At 31.1% G+C, this 17,797-nt stretch overlaps 2 protein-coding genes across 2 annotated transcripts; both read left to right on the forward strand.

The window, feature by feature from the left end:
- Positions 1 to 3,352: 3,352 nt before the first annotated feature.
- On the forward strand, positions 3,353 to 9,403 carry HELRODRAFT_168746 (hypothetical protein; the record flags this gene model as incomplete). Its single annotated transcript, XM_009014609.1, has 16 exons — positions 3,353 to 3,437; positions 3,643 to 3,837; positions 4,115 to 4,216; positions 4,468 to 4,536; positions 4,684 to 4,867; positions 5,170 to 5,291; positions 5,701 to 5,742; positions 6,069 to 6,225; positions 6,599 to 6,726; positions 6,859 to 6,965; positions 7,057 to 7,280; positions 7,453 to 7,566; positions 7,675 to 7,781; positions 7,997 to 8,080; positions 8,197 to 8,247; positions 8,658 to 9,403. The coding sequence occupies 16 exons, from the start codon at positions 3,353 to 3,355 to the stop codon at positions 9,401 to 9,403; spliced, it is 2,517 nt and encodes an 838-aa protein (XP_009012857.1).
- Positions 9,404 to 10,146: 743 nt separating this feature from the next.
- HELRODRAFT_190631 (hypothetical protein) lies at positions 10,147 to 13,955 on the forward strand. The gene is made up of 11 exons (XM_009014610.1): positions 10,147 to 10,243; positions 10,512 to 10,600; positions 10,972 to 11,123; positions 11,262 to 11,365; positions 11,511 to 11,664; positions 11,925 to 12,075; positions 12,335 to 12,419; positions 12,619 to 12,704; positions 12,959 to 13,074; positions 13,175 to 13,259; positions 13,517 to 13,955. Exons 1-11 carry the CDS (start codon positions 10,167 to 10,169, stop codon positions 13,645 to 13,647), a joined length of 1,230 nt encoding a protein of 409 aa, XP_009012858.1. The 5' UTR covers positions 10,147 to 10,166; the 3' UTR covers positions 13,648 to 13,955.
- Positions 13,956 to 17,797: the final 3,842 nt, after the last annotated feature.

A 17,797-nucleotide genomic window follows, 5' to 3' on the forward strand; every position in this document is an offset into this window, starting at 1 on the left:
TATATATATATATATATATATGTTTTTTTATATATATATATATATATATATATATATATATATATATATATATATATATATATATATATATATATATATATATATATATATATAAGCTCATATGGAAAGGTTGATGAATGAAGAGAATGAGTGGGATGGAGATGTGGAATCCGCGGTCACACACGGACCTATAGAGAAAGTGACGATGTAGGAAGTAGAGAAAGCAGTTAGAGAAATGAAACTAGGTAAGGCGACAGGGGTTTCGGAAGTGGCGGCAGAACATATAAAAGCGAGTGAGGTGATAGGAATTGAAGTTATGAAGAAAATTGCTAACAGTATGTTTGATGATGAAGGTATACCTGAGGACTGGCGACACAGTGTGTTGGTGTTGTTGTATAAGGGCAAAGGAGATGTGAGAGATTGTGGGTCATATAGGGGTATGAAATTGCTAGAGCACGGAATGAAGGTAGTGGAGAGGGTGCTTGAGAGGAGTTTGAGAAATATGGTGACAGTTAATGAAATGCAGTGTGGATTTATGCCTGGTAGGGGAACGTTGGATGCGTTGTTCATGGTGAGAATGTTGCAGGAGAATTATAGAAAGAAGAAACGAAGATTGTACATGTGTTTTGTGGATCTAGTAAAGGCTTTTGATCGAGTTCCGAGGAAGGTCATTGAATGGGCGTTGGGGAAGAAAGGAGTGAATGAGAGACTTGTTAAAGCTGTGATGCAGCTGTATGAAGGGGCAAAGACAAAGGTGAGGGTTGGAAGGGGGATGTCGGACGCTTTTAGTGTTAAGGTAGGAGTGCATCAAGGATCAGTGTTATCACCGTTTCTGTTTGCAATTGTGATGGATGTTGTGTGTGGAAACATAATGGAGGGGTTGTTATTTGAGATTTTGTATGCAGATGATTTAGTCTTGATGGCTGATAGCATGGAAGAATTGCAGTTAAAATTTGACAGATGGAAAAGTGTTATTGAAAAGAAAGGGTTAAAAGTTACTATTGGTAAGACGAAGGTAATGGTGAGTGGGGAAGGTGGGGAGCGAGTGGTGATAAGTAAAGTAGACCCCTGTGGGGTATGTGACAGGAGAGTGAAGGCTAACTCTGTATTGTGTATAGGATGTCAGAAATGGGTGTATAAGAGATGTAGTGGTGTGAGGGGGGCACTGAAAAAGGTGGAAGGCACGTTCAAATGTAAGAAATGTGTTCATGGTGTGATTAATAGGACGGACGCAAGGACGGGGTTGAGTGGTGGTATTAAAAGAGTGGAAAGCTTTGTTTACTTAGGGGATAAGCTAAACGCGGATGGAGGATGTTTGAGCGCAGTTACGGCTAGAGTTCGTGTAGGATGGATGAAATTTAGGGAACTGGGTGGGGTATTGTGTGGAAAGAAATGGTCAGTGAAGATGAAAGGGAGGGTATATAAAGCATGTGTGGAAGCAGCGATGGTATATGGTGGTGAAACTTGGGTGTTGAGGAGAGAGGAGGAAAGTGTACTGCAGAGGGCTGAAAGAGCTATGGTGAGGATGATGTGTGGAGTTAAAGTGAAGAATAGGAGGAGTAGTACAGAGCTGATGTCAATGATGGGACTGAATGAGGACATTGTGACATTGATAAGGAGATCGAGATTGCGGTGGTATGGACATGTGTTGAGAAGGGATGAAATGGTCGGGATTAGGCGAGCGTTGGAGTTCGAGGTTGAAGGAGTGGTAGGAAGGGGTCGTCCGCGATTGGGATGAAGAGAGCAAGTGGAGAAGGACAGGGTGAAAGCGGGGTTGCGTGATACTGAGGCGAGTGACAGATGTGGATGGCGTCGAGGGGTATTTCGGTTTCATCATAGGTAGCCAAACAGCAACCCCCGATCTCGGGGAAAATGTCGTCTAAACGTGTGTTGTTGTTGTATATATATATATTATGTGTGGATATGGTGTGTGTGTGTGTGTGTGTGTATGTGTCTGTGTGTCCCATCCATCCCAATATATGAGCATTCAATGAATGATTGGCTTATTAAATTATTTATGTGTCGCAGTCAGTTTAAGGAAACCATCAGGTTGATGATTAGAATGATGACGATGTACGACGTAGGTATGTATGTTTGTTTGTTTGTATGTTTGTATGTTTGTTTGTATGTTTCTGTGTATGTATGTATGTATGTATGTGTGTATGTATGTATGTATGTATGTATGTATGTATGTATGTATGTATGTATGTATGTATGTATGTATGTATGTATGTTAAAACCAAATCAGCGATGAGTGACACTAAACAATCAAACATCTGAAAAAATAGGTTAACAATTGATATCTCGTTATTCGCTCACGTCGGCGTTTAATTGAACATTTTCGGTAACACAGACTCGCAAATGTATGTATGTATGTATGTATGTATGTATGTATGTATGTATGTATGTATGTATGTATGTATGTATGTATGTATGTATGTATGTATGTATGTATGTATGTATGTATGTATGTATGTATGTATGTATGTATGTATGTATGTATGTATGTGTGTGTGTGTGTATAAATGATTTTTACAGTGTCATTGAATCCGATGATTCAATAGAATCCGCCACTTACGTTCACATACACATAAATGTATACGTTGTTCAAACATTTGATAATTTATCCATGGATATATATATATATATAATATATATATAATATATATTCATGAATTTATCATATATTAGAATCAAAATGTGCTTGGTTACTTGATCAATGGACATTTAGAAATAATTTCTATTCACAGAATGTTTTCATTGTTACGATTTGTTATAATATTTTTAAAAAAATTTTATTTAGCAGTAAAATTGCTTTAAATTTTTAAATGAATTTGAATGAATAAAGGAATAAAATCTGTAAAATTAATATTTCATTATTACAAAAACCGGCATTTTTAGGTCGTTGTTTGTGAAATTGATTGTTATCAAGTTTTGTTTTCTATGCTAGTTCTTCGCCAAAGTATCGCCTGGCGTTCATATTAATTTATTAATTTTATCTGACTCTTTTAAATTAATCGCACGTTCGTTGTCTAAATTAGATTTGTTTTACATCAAGTTGTCGATTGTACTTCATTTTTTAATAAATCTGGTTAGTTCTTTTCGAATTTTTTGTTCACGAGTTCTGAAATTTCCCAGTTAAATTTTTGTTTTTCTCCAGCAATATAGTAGTGACACTGCTGATAAACAATGCGTTTGCCTTTATTAAATAATTTACACCTTGTAGTTATACTGGGGAACTATTGATTTGATATTTTTTAAACCGTATTCAAAGTTGAAAAATACTACAAATTTTGAGTTTTGCCTTAATTTTTTATCTCTAATACTCAGATTTTAGAAGGAATCTCAGAAAATGTCTGAAGATACGTTGGATAATGACCAGTGGGACGAAAGATCAAAAGAAGATTTGGCGTATGATGAGATGATTGCCAGAGAAGGTGCCTGTTATGTCCAGTTACTTTACTATTTACTTTTTACTATTAACTATATTTAGTATTTTATTTTATTACTTAAAAATATTAGGAAATGATTTTACACTAGAAATTTTTATCTTAATATAAAAACAAATGAACAATGTCAACCACTACTCAAGCAGAAACAAAAATCCCACACCTAATTTAATTCGCCGTTTGATCCGCTCAGATAATCAGGAAGAAGATCCGAACAACGATATGAATCAGTCGGCCAATCTTGATGACGAGGATGAATATCAAGAGCACCATAACGATGACGAACATTTCAAGAATGGCAATCATCTAGAAGAGAATGCTGATGACAATGATAGAACTGGTGATGGAGAGAAGGAGGAAGATAATGAATTTGTTGTCTGGGCTGATGGTTTGTGTTGCTAATAATTATAAGTTTTCATGATAAGTATTGCAAATTTCAATTTTATGTAGGGTGATAATTTTTATAGTTTTATTTTCTTTTCTTCTTGTTTATTATATCTCTGTACATTTAAAAGGCATTTATTAAATCATTGAATTAAATTTTATAAACTCAAAATTATAGCTTATTATAATAGTTATTATTCATATTTTAAATCGAATTGTATTTATTTACTTAAAAAATAGTATAATAAAATTCATGACATATTTCATCACAACTTCCACAGATGCAGATGAACCAGGTGAAGACGAAAAGAAAGCTTCGAATAACAAATCTTCCAGTCAACAAGAAAGTGATGTCAAGTTCTCCGTAGAAATGGTTAAAGATAGTAAGTATGATACATATAAATACAAATATACATATAAACAAATGAACAAACGTTTAATTTGTATGGTGCAGTATACATTTATGCATACATATTTACACACAAATATTGTTTGACATTCTATTTCTATTGTTATTTCATATTTTATTACAAAATATTTTATATAATACTTTTTTTTGTAATGATAATATTAATTTATAATAATTATATCATTGTGTATGTAATATTAATATAGTAATTTCAATTATTAACAGAGGATCAGATATCATTAGTGTGGAATGGGGATAAAATATTGGTACCATGCAAGGAAGAAATATTAAGAGGTTTGTTGTATGCATGTGTTTGTGTGTGTGTGTGTGCTTGAGTGAGAGCGTGAGAGAGAGTATTTGCACCCGTGTATGCATTTATTCAACAACAATAATTATTTTAAAGATTATCTTGATAATATCAATAACAATAATTACCAATAGATATGAAACTATTCAACCCAATAATTACCATAGATATGAAGGTATTCAACCGTCAGCTGAACATAATTGCCTATCCTATCTTAGTGGAGGATATTTTCAATGAAAATCTTTCCCCACTCATCAGATCAGCTGTCAACGTATCAATGGAGATGGACGAGACAAGTGAAGGACTGCCTATCAAAGGGTTGGGCGTTTTGCATCTCTTTGGCAGATTATTGTTTTCATCTTTTTAATATGTGTGGCTTACTTTTGGAGTTGTTATAATTTGATGAAATTAAAGTTTGAGTATTGTCTTGAGACTTTCTTAATTCATTTTTTCATTGTTGGGGTTGACTTCATGATTGAGTGGTTAAAAGTTTAATAATAAAGCAATGAAGTTAATATTAATTGGTAAATAATAATTGTTGTGTAATAATTAAAATGAAAGATAGCAAACTAATGGTTATTACAAATTGTAAATTGTTTCTATATTTTGTTATCTGACAGGTACCTACGCATGAAATTCCTAACACTTTCTGATATTAAGCTAGCTACAGAAGCACTAAAGTCACTGTCAACTGAGGAGAGGACAGTGCATGTTCAACATTTCTCTGAGAATGATTCTGAAGGTTTTACTCTTTTAACTTTTAAAATTAAGGGCCCTTTTATTGTTTTCAAATGTTTGAATCTTTTAGACATTTTGCATTTATAATGTTTGTGTTTTCATATTTTTGTGATGTGTTAATTTTTGTTCAGTTTTTAATATGACCTGCATTACTGTTACTTTGCTATTCTATTGGTGCATGGAGATAGAGTATATTTTTACATCTATAGGTTTACATAATTTTTAATGTATGTCTTATCCTTAAGTTTATGTCTGTTAATACTAATAGTAAAGAAGTGAAATTTTATATGATCATGATATGAAAATATACTAATAATTTTGTATAATATATTGAAACCTAATTCTTATTTTAGCAATTAAAATTAATTGACTATACTTGATTATTATAACTTTTATATTTTCTAAACTATCAGGTCATATTCTGTCAAAAGTGAAAGGCAAGGTTGCACCAAAAGGTATTTCATTGTTGTACAATAATGTGCTACTTGGATCTGTGTATTTTGTTCTGTTTGTGCATTTTGTATTTTTTTATGTATTCTATGTGTATGTGTTGTGGTAATATAACAAAAATTTAGATATACGCTAGATTATACAAATAGTTCGAAAGAAATATCCAAAAAGTTCAACATAATCAACAGTTTCTGGAAGGATGGTGGTGTAAAGTTATTACTAAGGAAAGAGGATATGATTATCTTCTCAAGAATTTCCGAATCATTTGTTTACCTATTAAATTTAAACAAAACCAAAAATCACGAATATTCTCTAACATGATAAATTTCAGATTTCTTACCTGAAAGACTTTTGTTCGTGTCGAATTTCTACAACACAACTGAAGAAAGTACTGCTGATGGTGCTACTCTGGAGAAAGAGTTGAAGAATAACTTCTTTCCGGATTGTTCTCGCATTGTCTTACTTACTAAAGATGAACGTGTTCTTGGGTAATTCAATGTCTTTGGACTATTAAAAGCGAAGCGAATAATAAAAAAAATAAATTACAAAGATTACAAATGAAATTTAGAATGTATATGTATTCTTATATGATTGGACAGCTTGAAATATTTAAGTTTTTAAAATTATGCTGTTGGATTAAAACTAAGAAGATCGAATAAGGATTTGCAGAGTGATGTCACTGGGGGAGGTTTTTCACGGCAGACACTAAATTTCATTATAAAAGACTATCGTTTTGCTTATACTATTCTCTTTAGAAATATTTTAAATTATCTAGTTATTTATCATTTTTATAATTTTCGATTTTTAGGAAAAATTTTTTTTTTGCATCTTAAAGAACCTATGCAATATTTATGTGAACAGGCACGCCTACATTGAATTTGGCTCTGATGAGGCCATGAAGGCCGCTCTGGAAAGAACCAAAGATGCGATGTTCAATGACAGGCGCCTCTTTGTCATTAAGGCCATGAATGAAAAGAAGGAGGCTACAGGTTTGTTCATTAATTAATATGCTCATATGTAATTAGCAGCAATTCATTTGCTATTCATATAAATATCAAGATTTTTATGTTTACTGGTGACAATTTCTAAATTATTTTCTATTAACTTTGTTAATCTCACAGGATTATTAAAGGATAGCTTGAGACAGTATTGGTTGGATCAGATTAAAACGTTGGAATCTACCAACAAAGAAAAAAAATCAGCTAAAGAAATTACTGACATGGAACAGGTAAACAAATGTGCTATTATTTTTTATTAACAATATGATTAATTCACATTTTGACCAACAATTTATTCATAATTTTTCACTTTTAAACTAGAAACTCTATCGTTACAAGAAGAGGATTGTGACGGATAATGTTAAACGTCAGGAATTAGGGATACCGATCCTAGAAGAGGAACAGTTCCAACTGGATCCTGAAAAAGAGGAAAAGGAACAAGAACGTGAAAAAGAACGCACTGCACACAGTGATTCCAGGAAAAGGAGTACAAGTCGAAAGAGGTCACCAATAAGGTCAAGAAGATTTTCACCCCCACAAAGAAGGTCAGAAGCAATTATTTGATGTTATAAAATATAGTTTATATAACTTATTTTCTGGTGTTTTAAACTGGTACTAATTTTATTTGTCTTATTTCTTAAGATTTAATATGTTTGCTTGTTAGTTTGTTAGTATTTACTCACTTTATTTTATTTATTGTAATGTGCCGAATTTTAGGGGTCGTGGCTCTTACAGAGGAGGATCATCCAATTACAGTGGACCTTCCAGAAGGGGCGGAGCGAATTCAGATGATCTTGTCAATCAATTGCAACATCTCGTTGGAGTCCTCTCGTTAGTTTTTTGTGGTGTTAATGGTGTTTTTTTAATGTGCGTGTTTATATAGTGTCGAAAGAAGCATGTTTGTTTATTGAAATTGAATGCTCTTCAAATATTAATTAGAAACAAGTTGCCCATCGAGACGAATCGTTATGACTACCATGATAGGGATGGCGGAAGATCTTCATACATGGAATCCAGACCCAGAGATAGATATGCAACTGGAGGAGGTAGGTCACAAAATTCGCGCCCATGTTATTCTATATTCTTTGGTATGGCTTTCTAAAAGTTAAAAATTGTGATTCTTGTTGGGGGTGGAAATTTTCTTGACCTTTTTGATGACCTTCGTTTCATTTTATATTATTTATTTTTATTACTTTTAAATAGTTTTATTCAGCTTTTCATTTGTTTGTATTTATTTGCACGATTGAATTGTTTGGTTTAGATTATTCAGATTCAAGAAGAGGTTATGATAACAAGAGGATGGGTCCTGATGACTATGATAGGGATAGAAAAAGAAGATATGAAGGTCACTATGTGGATGATTAATTTTTTTATTTAATATTCCTGCTTTTGTGTTACAGTTTTGTGATATTCCGAAAAATTTTGTGACGAATTTTTTGTTTTTTTTTTTATTGTTCACAGACTCAGACTACGCGAGATATGACAGAGGCCCGGATTATAGATCATACAGAGGTTTGTTGGCATAACCCAAGTTGCCGCCTTGCTTTATTTTTACCGAATTCGTTTGTGTCTAATTCTTGTTTAACATTATTTTCTGATACGTACGTTTGAAAGTTGCTTATTTCAACGTCTGCAGGTGGCCCCCGCTGGTAGCTTCGTCGCAAGCTCAGTTGATTTCGGGAAATGTTACTTTGTATATTCGATTTTCACTGGTGACTGTTCAGCTGGTAGACTGCTTTAAAACTTGTATCAATAAAGTGTTTTATTAATTGTCTTTGTGTTTTTTTTCTGTTTCTATGGTTGGCGAGCGAAAATAAAATTTGTTTTGCGTTTATGACGTGAGTTATATAGCGTAGCGATGTTGTCGGGTGTGTTACGTGAATGCAATTTTGGCAGAACCGTTTTAATCTGGGACCAATTAGGAACGAGTGGAGTTTGTCTAGCAAGGTGTTTGCTGAAAAAGATCTGTAATTACGAGATTTCTTTCTACTGCTACGACGACCCATCTCTGTCCAGAGATCTCGTAAACGTTCCCAACATAACCGTATTCGATTTTTCCAAGAACTGGCTCGGTTGGGATAATGAACATCCGATAATTGATTTTCCAAAGTTAACAAAATCCGAAAAACCGCGATTTTTAATAGTGGACAACTTGCTTAGATTGGTTCAATTCAAAGGAATGAGTGAAACATGTCAGTTTGTGAGATTGGTAAAATCGGAGCACGAAACGAAGCTTATCTCGTTAATACATTCAGATGTTTTGAATGATATTGGGACAGTAAAACGATTAGAGTATCTTTTTGATACAATAATAGAGCTGGCAGCATCTGCCTCCAAAGATACGTATGTGTCATGCATGATGTACCACAAACCGCTGGGCAACTCTATCAAAAAAGTTACTGAAAACATACGAATATCGGATAATTACGAAGTTAGCGTTGTTACAGAGCTAGTTAAAAATGAAAGCAAACCAGTTTTGAAAGATGACTTCACAGATTTTCAGACGACTTTCAATTTGAAGTTGAAATCAAGTGAATTAGAAGCCAAAAATAAACTAGTATTACCGTATATTTCAACCGCTAATGAGGTCAAGGGAAAAATCGAATATGTACCTGATGAGTTTGATAATCTGGATGAAGAGGACCCAGATGATGATCTTGATATTTGACTTGTTTATCTTTAGTTCTTTCTTAGTTTTTTCTCAGTCTTTTTTATGGATGTGACTGCGTTTTCTTTTGGTATCAATAAAAATTTCAATCTTTGTTTAGTTAAATGCATATAGGATGCTTACGTGTGTTTTTAATTTTTCGGCACGATTACTGATTACTATGAGGCTATGAATCTGGTAAACTATCAGCTTGATTCCCTATATCAGCACCACAGTGCATAAGTATCTAACTACAGCGGGCGTTCAGTAACAATGATAACCACACATATATATATATATATGGAATAAAATATACAAATATATGATAACTGTTTGGTCGATTCAGGTTGCGTCATATATCGACAATTTCTACGGAATACCTAACCTGGCCCTCAAACGCATCGCGCACATTTTTAGTGCGCTTAAGAATCTGGTCCCATTCTTCAATTTTCATGAGAAATTGTTCATCAAACTTATCAAATTTTACAATTTCTACATTTTTATAGTTTATCTATAAACATTTATTCATTTTTAAAAGATTTTAATTATTTTAATTATTTTTTTATTTAATTTATTTCAACCCTCCAAACAATATTTATGTTTATCAAGTACTTTTTTCTGGCGTACATATCATGGTACATATAGCCGACCTTATTTGTGATCAATTCTATTTATATGCAATTATCAGTGCTGGTTTACTTTTAAATAAATCTTGTTTAGTAAACGACCGAACGATTAACCAATAACTTTATTAAATTGATTAAATTGAATTAATTAAATTAAAATGTCGAATTCGGTGAAACAGCTAAGTTTGGGCGGATTGCCACTAGGCAACGTTTCTCAAAAAGAAAAAACCGAAAAGTTTATTTAGATATTTAAAAATTTTTATTATTTAATTTATTTATTTTATAATTTTATATATAAATTTATTTATATATATTTTAACTTTCTGTTGTCTCTTTTTTGTCTTTAAATTAATTTTATTAATATTAATTTAAATTAAAATTTAAAATCTCAATTTTATTTTATTAGGCTTAGGATTTTAACAGGCTTTGTTTTTTTAATCTGGTCAGAAAATTCATTTTCACTTTAATATTAATTAATTTAATTGTATTTTTATTTAAAAAAGGTACAGGCAGATTTTACAGAATATTCTCATGCAAGCCCAAGAAGATGAAAATGAAGTAGTGAAGAACTTGAAGGGATTCATTGATGCCAGTGGGTTATATTTTGTTTTTTTATAAATTCATTTTGGTTCTTTAGTATTTTTAAAAAATTTCATTAGAATTTATTCTTTATTTTTTTATTTTTATAATTATTGTGATTATTATTATTTTTTAAAATAAATATTTTAAAGATATAAAAAATTAATTTACGTTAATTTAATTGGTTAATCTTAATTGTCTATGACCATTTTCAAATTAAATTAATAAAAATTTATTTATTTGATTAGTGAATAAATAAATAAATTAATGAATATAAATAAATGAATAAATAAATAATTAATTTAGTTAATTAATTAATTACTATTAATAAATTTTATTATTAATTAATTAAATAATCATATTCACCACACCACATACCCTCAGTATCAAACGAAAATGTAAGCCTTGTCATTTCCAGACAAATTTTATCTGAATTTTGCAACCAGCTTAACAATCTTCCTGATGAGATCAGCAAAGAAATAGCTCACTACACCCTTGATAAAGTACAACCCAGGGTTGTCTCATTCGAGGAACAGGTCTATAAATAAAACATTCTAATCCCAAGGATATTTAAATTTAAAATTTTTTTAAAATTTGTTTTTTAAATAACCGAAAATGTTTATCATCGACATTACTATCATTATCACCATCACAATCACCATCATCATGATCAGACTGGTTTAATAAGACAGAAGCTAGCTGCTTTATATGAGAAAGAGCAGAATTGGAAAGAGGCAGCCAAGATACTCGTTGGCATTCCTCTGGAAACTGCTCAGAAGTTTGAAAGTTTTATTTTATTTACTTTTTTCAACTTTTCATTTTCAAAAATTATCATTGTTATAATTGTGGCATAATCTGTATGTTAATTACTTACACTTTTTATAAATTTTATTACATCACTTCCAAATTTTTCTTAAAATTAGGCAGTATTCGAATGATTACAAACTGGAGACGTACCTGAAGGTGGCGCGCTTGTACCTGGAAGACGAGGACCCAGTACAGGCAGAAGCCTACATTAATAGGGCTTCCATACTCCAGGCCGAGTCAACATCTGAAGCTCTTCAGATTCATTACAAGGTCGTGTTTGTTTGCTTAGCTAGCCACAAATTAGCATAATTCATTTACAAATACTTTTATGAATCTTCTAAAGAAAGCTGGCGCATTTATGGAATGTAGATTTTTGGAAGAAAGTTGTTTGACTGCTAATTTGCATGGTTCATTCATGTCAATCTTTGTGAAAAAGTTGTGTGACTTATAATTTAATCACAATGTTATCACAAATTAACCATAACTCAATCATTTTCTCATGATATTTTCATGCCCAAATTATAATTTAGGCTTGTTATGCCCGTGTGTTGGACTACAGGAGAAAATTCATCGAGGCTGCCCAGAGGTACAACGAGCTCTCTTTCAAGAACTGTGTAGCTGAAGATGAAAAAATGACCGCTCTTAAAAATGCTCTGATATGTACTATTCTTGCATCTGCGGGTATGTGCGTTTGTGTGTATGTGCGTTTGTCTGTCTGTCTTTCTGTCTGTCTGTCTATCTTTTCAGAGTTTACTGGCTGCCCTGAAGAATGCCTTGTAGATCCACGTGTGTGCTTATTTTCTGTTTGTTTTGTGTGTTTGTGTGTGCGTGTGGGTGTGTTTGTTTATATGGGTGTTTTTGTTTGTGTATGTATGACCTTAATTGTTTTATAATCTTTTGATTTTATGGCCAATTAATTATTTAGAATTTTTTGATTAAGGCCAGCAAAGATCTCGAATGTTGGCAACCTTGTTTAAGGACGAGAGATGCCAACAGCTACCAGCATTTAATATTCTTGAGAAGATGTTGGTTTTTTTTTTGTTTTTTGTTGTGACTTAGGTTGGTGTTCACATTGTTGTTGCTCATGTTGTTGTTTTTGTTTACATTTACGTTGCTGTTTGTGTTGTTTACTATGTTGTTGTTTCTGCAGTGATGCAAACACACACACACACACACAAGCAAACACACACACACAAGCAAACACACACTCACATTAATGTACAGGTATTTAGATCGTATCATACGCAATAGTGAATTGGATGAGTTCTCTAGTCTATTGCAAGCTCACCAGAAAGCCGTCACTGCCGATGGTGAGAGTTATAATAATGATGATGATGACGGTGATGACGATGATGTTAAGGATGATTTTGATGACTATGGTCGGATTTCGTTATCATTATTGATTTAACAACATCACCACGGGAATTTATCATTTTCCACATAGTACATTATTTCTGTTATTATCATCATCATTATTATTATTATTATTATTATTATTATTATTATTATTAATTAAATTTTCCTATTAGTATTATTATTATCACCTTTATAACTGTCGCCAAAGGTACTACAATATTAGAGAGGGCCGTTATAGAGCACAGCATGTTGTCAGCCAGTAAGCTCTACAACAACATCTCATTTCAAGAGCTTGGCACTTTACTAGAAATTCCTTCTAAAAAGGTTATTATTATTAATAATTATTAATTATTATTATTAATTATAATTATTGATTATAATTTTTAATTATAATGATTATTGATTTTATAATTTTTTTAAACAGGCTGAAAAGATTGCCTCCCAGATGATCAGTGAGGGCCGTATGAATGGCTATATCGATCAGATAGATTCCTTTGTACATTTTGAAGGTATGCAATCTTTAAGTTTTAACTAAGAATTATAATTTCATATTCAGCCATAATTCATTAATTCACAATTCATTAATTTGGCAATAATTCATAATTCGCCATTCAATATCGAATCGCCGTCAATGATTTTGTATTTCATTCTTTAATTCTAAATGTCTTAGGCTACATCTACTATTAAACTCTCAATCCGTAATTCATTTAAAAAATTTAAATTCATAATTCATTCATTCATAATTCACTTATTCATAATTATTCAGTCCACGACGCATTACCATGCTGGGACAAGCAAATCCAAAGCTTGTGCGTGCAGGTTAATGAAGTAGTCGAAAAAATAAGGACTCTAGATCCTGATTGGATGGCCAAACATGAAGAATCGATGATGTCATAATTAATCAATTATTAATAATTAATGTAATTTATAATTTTCAATTTAATAGTAGTCAATTTTTTTATTATTATAGAAATTAATTATTAATTTCGTAAGGAGCAAATTGGTTTGACAAATTTGATCGACAAAGTTATGTTAATGTTGCTAATTTGATTGGTCTGTTGGTGTTCTGGCTAACGGTTTGAGAGGGTTTTGATTGGTTAGTTGGCACTCGTGCAAAACAGTTTGATATTATTATTGCTAGTTTATGCTTTTTTTGTACAGAAAATAAATAAACGAATGAATAAAGCACGATGATTAAAATATTTATATCAGATATTTATTTATTGACATCTTTTATTGTTGTTGTTTTTTGTGTTGTACTGAAACGTAAGTGCAAGAATATAACAATTGTTTCCTTTATTAACTTTTACTAAGTAATTCAAGCATAATAGTAGCACTAGTAGTAGCTGCAGCAGCTTTAATTATAGCAGCAGTAGTAGAAAGAGGAAACAAGTTGAGATCGGAAAAATGATCGAATGAACGACAACAACAACAAATAAATAGTAACAGTAATAGTAACAACAGTGCAACAAACTTTTGTGATCATGAATTTGTAGTCAAAATGACTGCACTTGTTAACAAATTAAACGAATTACGTACGTTCTTGATAAAGTTAGTTAAAGTTACTACACAAAAAATAAACGCGATCATATGAAGAGCAAAAAGCAGCCGGAACAAACAACAGCCAACTAAAAGTAGAAGAAAAAATTAACAGGTAAACGGAAAACTAACTTTATTTCGATTTACAAACATATTAAGACGAGCAAATTGCGTAGTTAGAAACGAATTTTGTAACCATTGCTTAACACACCTCATTGCGCATAATTTTATTACCTTTATTCGTACAACTAAAGTTTCAACCAAAGTTTTTGCATGTAGTGTAATAAATTTGTGAATTTTATAATAAAATCATTTTAACATATGTATTTAGTTAATAATCCATTGAACAAAAAATTGGTTTTCAGCGTATAATAAAGAATCAACTAATCAAATGATCAATCAAAATGCACCACTGCTGAGCTTAGATTGTTAACTTCAAAGTAAGAATTTATGCACTGTTATATAAAAAAAACTAATTATTTTTCCGATTCGAAGCCATAAGTTAGCCGAAATTTTCTTTATTCTTAAGAAAAACCAGATAAATTAAAAAAGGGCGAGGAAAATTAAGCCATTTAAATTATTTTATTAAAAATAATTCTTTTTGCATGTAGTGTAATAAATTTGTGAATTTTATAATAAAATCATTTTAACATATGTATTTAGTTAATAATCCATTGAACAAAAAATTGGTTTTCAGCGTATAATAAAGAATCAACTAATCAAATGATCAATCAAAATGCACCACTGCTGAGCTTAGATTGTTAACTTCAAAGTAAGAATTTATGCACTGTTATATAAAAAAAACTAATTATTTTTCCGATTCGAAGCCATAAGTTAGCCGAAATTTTCTTTATTCTTAAGAAAAACCAGATAAATTAAAAAAGGGCGAGGAAAATTAAGCCATTTAAATTATTTTATTAAAAAAGCAATGAAAAAATATATAAAAATTAAAATTCTTTCTAAAGACCAAATTTTCTATCAAAGTTAAAATATTATGACAAAATACACAATTGATCACTCATATATGTATTTAATAAAAACGTTCATCGTCATTTTCAAATTCAAATAAGACTTTTCAACGGTTATAAACGAAGCGCTTTAGCAGAAAAGAAATAATTTTTTGCACGCTTGACATCACAATATATAATAAGCCGCCAAGAAGCCGTCTCGTCCTCCGCTTGGCACGTTTTTCTACAAAGTTACTTTACTTCGTTTCTTCGTTTGCCGCTTGACGTCTGCTTTTGCCGCCATGGTTTTTCAAAAAGAATCTGCTATTTAATACTTTTTTTCATTAAATTAAGCTGAGATATTAATTGTAATTTGAATTTTGTTGATTTACTGTAGTTTGAGAATGAAAATTTTTTGATTTTATTTCAAAGTTTAATTTAAGGTTTTTAAAATTCGCCATGAGTGTTCGTCGCCATTTTTGTCAAACTAATTAAATTTTTATTATTTAGCGACTTGATTTGATGTTTTGTTCAATTTAATATGGATAATATAGAAGTGTAGAATTTTGAGTGTGAATTTAGTTAGATTTAGATTTAGCGCATTTGAAGAATCAGCGGCAGTTTTTTTAATTTGGCGATGATTACCGCCTAGATGAATTTAAAATAATTTGTCATAATAAATAATAATAATTATAATAAAAATGCCTTTTTGTAAAGAATTGCGCTCTTTTAAATTTCTATTTTTATATGATTTGGGTTAAGGTTAAGTTAAATAAGTCTTATTTATATTGTACAACTTAGGCTTGAGTTTTTTTTAGCAGCTTATCATTGATTAACATAAGACTTATGTTCAAATCATAACATAAGACTAAGTTTAAAACTAAGTTTAAGTCTTATGGTCTTAAATCATTTTTAATTTAATCTCAACCTTTTTTATTATCATTTTCATTTTTTCAGCTTTTTTGTAATCCCCTCAGAACATTCCAGTGTTGTTTTAATGTTAATCTTCAGTTGTTTTTATGGGGAATTTTCATCATCTAAGGTTGCTGCAAAAACTTGAATCACCTGTAAAAGTGTTGTATGTCTAAATAATAAATTTGTTTCAAAGGATAATAATTAAATAATGTTATTAATAATAAGTATAACATTACTTTTGAGTGTATGTTATGTAAGATTCATAAAAGCAGATTGAATGCTGGTGCATGCATGTATTTTATTTGTCTTTTGTGGATATTATAGTACATTAATATAAATTTTGATATGTCCTGAAGATGAAGAATATCTTGTCAACAGCATAAACGACCACCAACACATTATCTGAAAAAGGTCCTACCTGAAGTTCATGATACACCAGTCAGCTAATTTGGTAGGCACTAGAAACAAAATAACCAAACAGCTAATCAGGATTGGTGAGTTGGAAAAATGTGGGTTTTATGAATTGATTGATTATGATTAGTTGACTTGACAGATTGGAGATTGATTGGTTGTTTTGTTTTATTCATTATTGATCTATTAGTTTTTAGATTCATTATTTTGATTAAAATATTAGTTTTTTAATTGGTTTGGTGGTTGGTGATCGACTGATTCGTTGAATTATTTGATTGATTGATCAACATTATCATTGCATATCCTTCTAGATCAAGTGAATCTCTTCGAGAAAGATATCCTATCCTTATAACTGCTCATAACCTTTGCTGAAAGATATCCTCTAAATGCCATTAAGGATTGGAGCTAAAATAAAAAAGTTGACGAAAAAGATGATTATGATAGTGTTTTTAAAGTGTTTGATGATTGATGAATGGAATTTTGGTTTTGAATGTTAATTTATTGTTTCAGATATTGGTTCTCTGTTTATGAATCGAATGTCGATTCTTTGTATTTGAATTGAATGTTGATTTTTTGTATCTGAATCGAGTGTCGATTTTTTGTATTTGAATTGAATGTCGATTCTTTGTATCATTATATCTGAATCGAATGTCGTTTCTTTGTAATTGAATTGAATGTTGATTTTTGTGTCCGAATCGAATGTTGATTCTTTGTGATTGAATTGAATGTTAGTTTTTTGTGTCTGAATCGAATGTTGATTCTTTGTATAATGTTATTTATGATAGGAATGATGATGAAGATGATCATGATGATTTCTTTGCGAATGTGATGATGGAGATGATTAGGATGTTTGTATAGATGTGATGACGATGACGATGTTTTTAAGAATTTGACAATGATGGTAGTTATGATGATGTTTTTATGGATGTGATGATTGTTTTAAATGTTTTTGTAAATAATGAAGATGGTTATGATGATGTTTTTACAAATGTAATGATGGTTTTAAATATGTTTTTTATGAATGATGATGAAGATGGTTTTGATGATGTTTTTACGGATGTGATTATGGTGAAGTTGGTTATCTTTAATTTTTACGAATGGGGTGATGGTTGTGATGATGTTTTTACGAATGTGGTGATGAAGAAATTGGTTATAATGAATTTTTACGAATGTCATAATAGTGAAGATGGTTACGAATGTTATGGTCATGATAATGTTTTTACGCGTCGACTTAA

Source organism: Helobdella robusta (assembly GCF_000326865.2).
Source record: "Helobdella robusta unplaced genomic scaffold HELROscaffold_14, whole genome shotgun sequence".
Lineage (NCBI taxonomy): Eukaryota > Metazoa > Annelida > Clitellata > Rhynchobdellida > Glossiphoniidae > Helobdella > Helobdella robusta.

Excerpts from the sequence above, each read along its gene's own strand:
- HELRODRAFT_190631 (XM_009014610.1), top strand. The coding sequence starts at position 10,167 with ATGTCGAATTCGGTGAAACAGCTAAGTTTGGGCGGATTGCCACTAGGC. Across the intron at positions 11,366-11,510 it reads CCTCTGGAAACTGCTCAGAA|GCAGTATTCGAATGATTACA; the intron begins GTTTGAAAGTTT and ends TCTTAAAATTAG. Across the intron at positions 12,076-12,334 it reads TACTATTCTTGCATCTGCGG|GCCAGCAAAGATCTCGAATG; the intron begins GTATGTGCGTTT and ends TTTTTGATTAAG.